Here is a 10,408-nt window from a genome sequence, read left to right on the forward strand (position 1 = left end):
CAGAAACCCAGCAGAAACCAGCAGAACCCAGCAGAACCCAGCAGAACCAACAGAACCAGCAGAACCAGCAGAACCCAGCAGCGGTCACCTTTCCTCCCGGCGCTGCTCCCTGGCAGCATCTGCAGCAGATCTGCTCTGTTCATGACCCTGAAGATGCTCCTGGTTCTCTCCACCGACCCGACTCCCTCCTCCTCCACCATGACCGTCACCAGGTCGGTTCTGTTCTGGATCTCTGCCGGACTCCAGGTTCTGGTGTGAGGGAACTCCTCCAGGCTGACCGTCAGCTGCAGGAACCATCTGAACTGCTGGAACTCGTTCAGGTTCAGCCGGTTGAAGGTTTCCAGGAGAAGAGTCTTAACAGCAGCCATTGTAGCCACCTGGAACATTCAGGATGATTATGAGCAGCAGCTGAATCCACCTTTGGAACAACCAAGAGGTTATTCTTCACAGAAAATTACATTGTTTTTAAAAGAGGAATGACTGAATGTTAACTTCTGAACCAGCTGAGATCTTTTAAGTCCATTTATTTGAGAATCTGTATCATAGATTTGATCAAATTGTTGATTTTAATGTGAATTTTTAATAACCATCCAGATACGTTTAGGATCAACAATATTTCTCTTCTTCGTCCTTTAAGGCCAGCAGCTGAACCAGCTTTACTGAATTTTTGCTACTTTTATTTTTATCTAACCTCTGACTAACTTGGTCTTAATTTGAAGAGTCTTGAGCTTTATTTTGAAAGTCCAGACAGTTCTTTCTCTCCACATGCTTCTTATAACTAATATCTCCCTGGAAGAGCTGAGCCCAGACATGATCCGTTCATAATAAGTTTAGTTTATGACGTTACGACATGCACAGTTGTAGTCAATGTAATAATCATAAATGTGTTGCTATCTGAGACCAGTTGACTGCCTCCAGGTTTCCACTGACCTGGAAACGTGAAGCCCTGCTGCCCCAAAACACACTTTAAATTTCACATTTACATCTCTGGCTTTCCTGTGGCTCAGGTTTCACAGATATTTTCTTAACTATCAAAAGAAATTTAGCCTGGGAAGCTGAAATTGCTACGTAACACGCTGATGTTTGCAAAGCGACCAATAGGAGCGCCGTTCATGTTCCTTGGCTCTGATTGGCTGAAGCCCCCACAGAAAACAGTTAAACCATTAACACCGGAGCGGCTCTGTTTTCCTCCCAGGTCTCGTTCTTAGATTGTCTTGGTCTCGTTTGACAAACTGGGTCAGAACCAGTCAAGACTTTAGCAAACTTAACTTTCACCCGCAGACGAACAACATTATGAAATAAAAACAATATAAGTGCTGATCCCACATCTCAGAAAAAACAGTTATTTTTGATAATGACCGCAAAAATCTTAATGTTTACAGCACAGCATTTGTTTTATTATTATTAAAATCTGGTGCTGACATGCAGAGCGGTCGCTGTAGCTGAGCAAACACCTGCAATCTGACTGCTTTTAAAATACATGAAGAATTTCCATTAATTAATCTTACACTGATTAATTGAAATGATTTCTTTGCAAAGTGCGTTAAGACACCATTGTGAATTGGCTCTAATAAAACTAAAGTAAGGAAAAACAACCTGTCTGTCCAAATGCCAACACCAGTTCAGTTTCCAGGTTACGCTGTGAAAAACAACCGGAGTGATTTCAGGTTCAGCTTCTCTATCCGCGGTTTAGAATGAGAAATCTAAACATGTCCAAGATGCAGTAGAAAAAACAATTAAAAATCATAATCAACTGTCAAATATCAGTGTTGTAATATATCTTATGAACAGTAAAATAGCAGTTAGTCCAACGGCCATTAATACACAACCGACGAACCAAAAGGTTTAAACACGTGTTTAGTTTGTGAATTAAATACTTAGATAGGAAGCTAAATAATTAGTTTAAAAATAAATACTTTGTTCCCAAATAAATATTTAATATGAAGCTAATTATAAGCCAAATAAATATTTAGCTCGCCTGCTAAATATTGACCTCAAAATTAAATATTTACTTTGCTAAATAAGTTAAGTAAATGTTTATATTCCAAACTAAGATTTAATTTTCAAATGTTTATTTTACAAACTAAATATTTTGTTCATACTTAAATAGTTAGCCAACTAATAAAATATTTAGCAAGTCAGCTAAATATTTAGTTGCATAAATAAATATTTATTTTGGAGTTAACCATTTATTTAGTTTGTAAACTATTTACTTTTAAAGCTAAATGTTTCGCTTTCAAATTGAATTATTGAAAATGAACTTTTATCGTGTGAATTAAATGATAAATGTGGATCTCTGACCTCTGATCCGGATTATTTCTCACCTTCTGCATCAGAGCAGATTTCCGTTTTCCCACAACATGTTTCTCTAACGGATGAAGCAGAAAAACACTAAAGTCATGAAATATTGACTATAACATGATCGAATATTATTATTGTACTTTATTGTCTCACTTCCTGTGGATGTGATCAGAGCGAACTCCAGATCGGGCCTCTGCATTCTGGACAGCAGCTCCTCCATCTTGTCCACAGGACGCTGGCTGAACGTCTGCACCAGCAGCAACACGGTTTCCTGCAGGTCTGCATTCATGCCCAGCAGCCTCCAACAGAGGCTTAAATAAGGACAGACAGACGAATCCCAGCTGAGGGCGTTCCTGATATCTGTCACATCCTGGTCGGTCAGATCCTCCAACTCCTCCAGCAGCCTCTTTATGACAGACTCCATGTCTTTAACCTGATAAAACAATTCAAGCAGCAGACAGAATAATGGAAACCACAACAGGCTGACAGGCTTCAGTCAGCTGGAGTCGGACCAGTTACTCACTTTCTGCTTCAGTTCAGGCCAGAAATCCATCAGAGAAAGTTTCCCTGTAAGTCAGATCCAGTCATTTAGGCCTCAGATTTAAACATTTTAGATTGTGAAGGAAATAAAAATACAACATCTGCCTTTTAAATTCAATATGCTGAAGTGAAAGTTCAGCTTTTGAAACTAAAAACGTTGCAAAAATAAAGACTTCTGTAGAAAGTTCTGATTTAGTATTATTAAACTAACATTTATTTACTGTACTAAATACACATTTTGTATACTAAATACAAAATAAATTATTTAGGCAACTAAATATTTAGCTGACTTGCTAAATATATTAGTTAGCTACCTATTTAAGTATGAACTAAATATTTAGTTTATAAAATAAACATTTGAAAATTAAATGCTTAGTTCTGAATATAAATATTTATTTAACTTAATTAGCAAAATAAATATTTAATTTGGAGGTAAATATTTAGCAAAGAAGCTAAATATTTATTTGGCTAATAATTAGTTAAAAAATAAAAACATCCAACTGTACATTTGAATATTGGAGCAAAATTACTGAAAATATTTAAATATAACATCCGAGCAGATCTGGAGTCCAGAATCAAATACAGTTTAGAGTTCAAATAAAACTGCTCAATTTCTCTTATTTTGTTTTATTTGGTTAAAAAAAATTTAAATAAAAAAAACAAAACAAAACAAAACAAAACAAAACAAATAGTCCATTTTCAAAATATATTGTTATAAAAACCAGTGCTGTTCTGCAAATGACTTATAAATATTTTTGGTTACCTTTAGCGCTGGAAGTGACCAGAGGAAGCTTCTCTACCAGGTCCGACCTGTCCAGGTCCATCAGAACCTCCTGAGCCAGCGCCAGGCACCGATCACCGCAGGTGGTCCACATCATGCTGACCAACTGTGTGCGGTTTGAAAACTGCAGGGCGCTCCATGGGACCTGAGGCAGAGCCTGCTGGAGCTGCGTCAGCTGCAGGAACCATTTGAACTTCCAGAACTCGGCTTCTTTCAGGTCCGTCAGGATTTCCAACAGCAGGTCCACAGCTGACACCTGAAACGTCACATCAGCTCCAACTAGTCAAGGTCGTGACCTCTGGGTCTTTGTTTATTGGTCAGTTCTTTTGGACTTAGAAGGAAGATACTCTTATGTAATTTATAAAACTCACTCTTTGTCCTGAGCAATTTTGTGTGTGAACATCGACTGGAACCAAACTGTGATAAAAACATACAACTAGAGAAATCAAATATTTAAGTTTACAAACAAATCACACCATTTCTAACGTTATTTAACCTCAAATTTAATCAAAGCTTCAAACCTCAAAACACGAATGATTAAAAACAAAAATCATTCCCCTTTTAGTTATAAATTTGACGTATCAAAAATATATTTATATATTTTGAAATGATAAAATAGAATATCATATATATAGATATATATCTCCAAAGCAGTCAGCATGGATGGAGTAAAGCAGCTTCTAGCCTCTTTGATCACATGACTCCAGAAGGTCAACACGTTTGCAGGTGAAATTTAGCAGTTAATACAAAATGTATGTAAATATTTTCACAGGATAAACATTCAGTTTTAAATTCAATGTATATGAAAAAGTCATATTCTAAGGAGACAGTATATCTTTAATATTCAGTCACTTTGTAAATCCCCTGAGGTGAAGACCCTCTCTGCACTCGGTTCAGTTTCTTCCTCTCGTGTCACTGATCACCTCCCAGCAGTTATAAGCCTGTCAGGTTATTTACCGACTTGTCGGTTCACAGCCACAGATGTTCCAGTGTCGTCCTGTTTGCTGCTGGTTTCCAGTTTTAGCAAATGGTCAGCATGTGACCCAAACTAACAACTAAACCTTTAATGACCAATCATCAAACCAAAGTAGTAAGTCCCACATGTGATTTTAAAACAGCAAACTACAAGTTAGTTGGAAAAGCATTTCTCTAGATTATTATGAATCTACAAAACTACAGATAAGATTGAACTAACTTTATACGTCCAGTTTTCTGGAAAAATGTCAAACAAACCTTCAGATCAGATAAATGATCATTTTATTAGTTTCTGATCAGATAAATGATCATTTTATCAGTTTCTGATCAACCTGACTTCCTGTGGACTTCCAGTCTAAAAAAGCATTGTGATGTAGGGAAGAGCATTTATTTACATTTGTCAATGTAAAAAAATGACTGAAATGTGAATTTTACTATTTTACCAGTTCTTTTCCATGAGAGGATCAATAAATCTCAATACATGTGAAAAATAATTAAATGAATTCTCTTCGTGCAGTTAGTGATATAAATCATTTTCTTTCAGTGAGAGGCGTTCTGAAAAAGCTAACAGGAAGGTTTTTCCATTTATGTGTGAGGCGCTTTACAGTTATCTAATAACTAAGAAATAGTTTATCATTTCTATTGTTACAACAGTGACGCAATATATCACGATAAAATTATTATATGGCCTCCTGATATGATGAGGGTTTTATCTGCAGCATCACAAAGATGCGACGTCACTCACCCTGTGGATTTCTGCAGGCAGAAGATCATCAAACCGCTTTTCTGGAGAGGAAAGAGGAAAGAAAAGATCTGAGGAAAAACAAAATATCTGACATGTTTAAAGTTGACATCTCTTGTTGTTTTGTCCTGAAAATGTTGAGTCGTCTTACTTTTGGCCGTGGAGCTGCCGTCCTGCATGGCGTCGCCCAGATCCGTCCTGTTCATGAACCTGCTGGGTCAGTTCCAGCCTGCCGCCAATCAGAACCACACAACCGCCTGCAGCGCCTGCTGCCCCTCACCAACCCTCAGACAGCGCCGTCTCCGCAGGAGGTCACTGAAGGTCACTGGGACGCAGCTCACCCAGCAGCAGCTCCACCAGGGACTCCATCAACTCCACCTGCTCAGGTGAGAAAACCACCAAAAACCAGGAGAAAGATTTAAAACTGAGGGACGAAAACGTTCAAATAAACGTTCAAATATCAGTAAAGAGAGAATGTAAGGTTCTTTTAACAAAGGATGGATGGATGGATGAATGGATTTGAGTTTTAAGCCTCCATCTCTCCTTCCTGGTGTTGCATCATGGGAAATAAACAGAAAGAAAACTAATAAAAAGTAAAACAATAAAATAAAGCAAAACTTTATCAATAAATCCCAACATTAAGTTCAAATGTTGATTTCTTTTCTCTTTCTGCTGTTCAGAGTTAAAATAAAAGCTAGAAAATGATGAACCCGGAAGAAATCAGAAAATGAAACTAAATAAATCATCGGCTCTGCAGTTCATCCTCCTCGTTTCATTCTAACGTCAATATGCAAATGAAGCTGAAGGTGAAGTGTTGTGAAAAACACGAGAACAAAACGTTTCCTCCAGGTGAAAAAGACGCAGGTGAAGCGGAAGTGAATGTCTGGAGGTGTGAACGCGTCAGGACGCGGTTATTAGACATGAAAGCATCCAGAAAGGAAACTTCTCCTACCTGCTGCTGGTGTTTCCCCTCTGAAATCCTGCAGCGGTTCCTCATTTTACTGCAGAATCATGTTTCAGAGGAGCTGCAGGCTGCCGCCTTTCAGGCCTGGTGTTTAACACAAACTGGTGTTCAGATCAACTGCTGCCCTGAGCCTGAGGAGAGGAGGAGCTTCTGATCATCTGCAGCTTAACATCCGGTCCAACAGCAAGCCTGTTCATCCGCAGTTCCTCCAGTTTTAACCAGTAAAGGAGGGGAAATATTTCATTTATTTTTACTTTATTCAACCAGGAAAGACCCGATGACATGTAAAATCCAGTTTCCATGGTGACCTGGATGAAAACAGAACTGAAAAACATGAAACACAACATTTTACAAAAAGTATAACATCAATAATCACCAAAATGTAAATAAAGAGAAATAAGACACATAAAACAGTCAAATAATTAATCAGTCAAAACATTTGCATTGATGTGGAGCAAAACAACCTTTAACAGGTCAAACTGGATCATTACAAACATTCAGTTCATTAAATATCACCAAACAAGATGAGTCAGCAGGAAAGTTTTTACTGTTGGTTCTGATTCACTGATCAGTTTTTAGTGGTGAATATTGACATCATATTGATTAATATTACAGAAAATGATAAAATTATATAAGTTCTTTTAATATGAAAGCAAATTATCAAAACCTGACAAAGGAAAATAAACATAACAATAATATTATTTTGCAGTTAATAGCTTTCATGACTTGAAGCTTCCTGAAGAAAAATCCATGGATTTTTCTTCAGGAAGCTGGAGATTTTTATTGATCGATAAGTATTCATACTTATCGATCAATAAAAATCTCCAGTAACCTGGTGTGTCTGTAGCAGAGTTCAGGTTGATTCTCAGTGTTGGGGTCGCCAGGAAGCTGAAGGTTTTTTGGAGGTTTTTCTATTATTATTATTTGTTTCGACCAGTTGCGCAAAAAGTGGGTGCAGCGTCAAAACCCCGTCTGTAGGGGGCGCCAGTTCATGTTTTCCCATCCACCTGAATAATATGGAGTTGCGACCCTGGTTTCGACCAACTGGAACTTATTGATGGTCCCTAACCGAACCGAACCGAACCGAGCGGCTCCAGAGCCTCTGGCCGCTGTCTCTGTAACAACACACGGCCTGCAGAGAATCTGACAATATTAACTTCACTGCGGGAGGAAACAGTACAGGAGGGCGCTGCTGTCGGACCTGGCCTCCCTGTTCCGCCATCTGCAGCCGCGGGTTTTATCAGCTGTTTAAAGAGGAAAAGGACTTACTGTCACTTTAAATTTATGGATTAACTGGATTAATTTCAAACGAGAAATTTATTTTTAAAATTCATTTTGCGTCACGTTGATGTTCAGAAAGGAAACTACTGGTTGTATCTTCATCATAACTGAATTTATCTTTAATATTTCTGTGTTTTTGTCTCTGTCAGCTACAGGATGGTCAACAGAAACTGTCACTGTGAAGAAAGAAGGTATGAAATCACAGAAACCATCGTTCTGCATATTAGACATAACTGACAAATACAGTTTTCTATATTAATACATTAATAACATGCATTTACATACATGTTAAATCAGATGAAAAAAAAAATCAAATATTTTCTGAGGGTGCTATGACTTCTCCAGGAGGAGCTATAGCACCCCTTAGCGCCCCCCCCTGGCGCCGCCACTGCTGACAACATTAATAAAAATGAAATCTTGCTATATCTGGATCCTCTGGAGGGCAGGTTGCTACAATGGGATAATGTAACATGACTTTATATTCCCTTTTCTTGTAATACCAATCCACACTCCCTACCAGCTGGTAGCAGTAACGCACAATTAAGTTGTTTGTTGAACACCAATAAATACCAAAAGAAAAAGAAGAAGCTGATCAGTCCAGCAATCCAGAGATGCCAACTTCCTCCTGCCATTGGAGCTTCACACAGTTTCACTTTCTGCTTTAGTGGCTGCAAAAACAGAAACATGAAGGACTTACTGTAACTTCATGGATTAACTGGATTCATTTCAAACCAGCAGCAGGTAAAAGATTTATTAAACAGGATTCTTGTCTTTTTTACTTTTAGTCTGGAAGTTGCTTCTCTACAAGATCAGCAACAAGTCTTAATTAACATCCTATAACATTAAGAACATTAGCCATAGACGCTCTTTTCCAAAACATGCAAATTTGACAAAGTGTTAGTTTTGTTGTTACAAAAACCATTTTAATTTTAAAAGCACAGTATGAATATAAAATTTACAAGGCCTGTTCAAAGGATTTCCATTGTCAGTTTCTTAAAATGGAGCGGAAAGCTTTCTGAGAAAAAATTTCTGACAGTTTCGGTTCAGAAAGACGTTGTTCCGAACAGCGGAGCCAAAGGAGCTGAAGGCTTTATTACCTGTTTCTGTTCCAGCAGGGGGAACAAAGAATTACAAAGAGTCATTTGATGGTGAGCCATAACGGCTTTCAATTATGCAAAGAAAAAGTTCATAAATAAGAAGGAACCAGGCCGATAAGAACATTTAAACCAGAGTCAGCCGGTGTGTGTGTTGAAAACATGCCGGCTCCAGCATGCAGCTCAGTGGTGGTGAGGCAGCACAGACCAGAGCCTTGGAGCACAGCGGCACCTTTCAGAAATTAAAATAAGGGCCACCGACCAGCCCTGAGTCGTCCTGCTCTCATGGGGCGGGATGGCTGCTGCAGTGATGGACAATATTTTATGGCAGTGTTTGTTGTACAAAAAAAGAAAGAGAGATTCATAGAGCAATCGTTCATTCACACATAAAGGTTAGAGTACTCCACAATTGTATTCCAATCAGAGTAGCATAACTTCAACACTTTTTTACTTAAGCAGATTTACTTAAGCTGTAATTAAGCCGGTGTAAAAAGTACCTGTAAAAGTAACTGGTCATAACACCTGATTTAATATTCAAAATATGTCCTCAGACAGCCAAAAATATAAAAGTTATGTGAACATTCTGGTATTTTAAAGAATATTAACAAAATATTTATAGAAAGAAGGAGTTAGGTTTGGAGTTTTCAGGACTAAATCTACCACGAGGGCCAGGGTAGTCAGTGTTTTTTCATGGGGACACTTAAAAACGAATGAAACAAAAACACAGAGCAATATTTTATTATTTGATATTGTGAGCCAAAGAGCCACTTGCATCTCCAGAGATCTAGACATCATCAAGAACTTCCCGTTCCAATTGGAGAACCAGCATCCTGCATCCTGGTGAACTCGGTAAGAACAGACTTGACTGTTCTTGCAGGTATGTACTTGCCAAGAACACAAGAACATACTTGCATACTGGAGTATTGAGAAATGGGTGGTATTCATGTCTGTGGGTGGGAGCTGCACAGGAGCCCCCCGAGCATGATGCTGCCACCACTATGTTTGACAGTGAGGATGGTGTGTTCAGAGTAATGTGAAGTGTTTTTACACATTGTGCATTTTATTTTAATTTTACATGTTCTGTAAAGTTAAACTTTGACATGAAACTAATGGTGTCACAGAAAGTGACTGATGTAAAACATCCAGAATGCAGCATTAATGCTGAAGTTTTTGTGTTTTATTGTCCAGGTTGGAACGATGGAGACGATCGAGCTTCTGGTTGAAACCCTGCAGCAGCTGAGCCTGGAAGACTTTGCAGAGTTCAGGACTTTGGCTGAAGCAGAGCCGAGCTTGGTGACCTCCAGCAGCCTGGAAGCAGCAAACGTTCGGGATGTTGTTGATCTGATGGTGAAGAGCAGCAGTGGAGAATGTGTGGAGGCCGTCAGAACCGTTCTGATGAAGATGGACCGCTTGGATCTGGTGCAGAGATTGTCAGCTACTGACTCAGGAGGAAAAGGTGAAGCAGAGCAGAGAGAAATGTTTCCTCCTGAATCTGTTTCAGGAAACCTTGTTAGGAAATGTAACTTATTCTGATCAGTGAAAGTTGCCTCGATAAATGAAAACATGTTGGAAAAGTTTTGCTGTTGTGAAACTTTGTGATTAAAATTTTACAGTCCAGATGATAAAACTTCTGCTAATCAGAATGTTTCTATTTTTCTTGTCAGATGAACTTTCTGTTGATGAAGAACCATCTTTACTGGACCAGAGGGTAAGTAAGGCTGCAGGATGTG

General features: G+C 38.5%; 1 protein-coding gene across 4 annotated transcripts in view; it reads right to left on the minus strand.

Moving 5' to 3' along the window:
* LOC103154673 (NACHT, LRR and PYD domains-containing protein 1b allele 1-like) overlaps nucleotides 1-6,457 on the minus strand; it is an 11,512-nt gene extending 5,055 nt beyond the window's left edge. For all 4 annotated transcript variants that reach the window (XM_016662883.1, XM_016662882.1, XM_007576041.2 and 1 more), the window contains exons 1-8: nucleotides 6,292-6,457; nucleotides 5,491-5,717; nucleotides 5,343-5,383; nucleotides 3,605-3,878; nucleotides 2,825-2,868; nucleotides 2,455-2,734; nucleotides 2,325-2,368; nucleotides 89-377 (exon numbers count right to left, since the gene is read on the minus strand). In XM_016662883.1, coding sequence (XP_016518369.1) covers nucleotides 89-377; nucleotides 2,325-2,368; nucleotides 2,455-2,734; nucleotides 2,825-2,868; nucleotides 3,605-3,878; nucleotides 5,343-5,383; nucleotides 5,491-5,545 — 1,027 coding nt within the window. In that variant the 5' untranslated portion in view covers nucleotides 5,546-5,717; nucleotides 6,292-6,457. The remainder of the gene's footprint in view (nucleotides 1-88; nucleotides 378-2,324; nucleotides 2,369-2,454; nucleotides 2,735-2,824; nucleotides 2,869-3,604; nucleotides 3,879-5,342; nucleotides 5,384-5,490; nucleotides 5,718-6,291) is intronic.
* Nucleotides 6,458-10,408: the final 3,951 nt, after the last annotated feature.

The sequence above is a fragment of the Poecilia formosa genome, unplaced genomic scaffold (genome assembly GCF_000485575.1).
Source record: "Poecilia formosa unplaced genomic scaffold, Poecilia_formosa-5.1.2 Scaffold394, whole genome shotgun sequence".
Lineage (NCBI taxonomy): Eukaryota > Metazoa > Chordata > Actinopteri > Cyprinodontiformes > Poeciliidae > Poecilia > Poecilia formosa.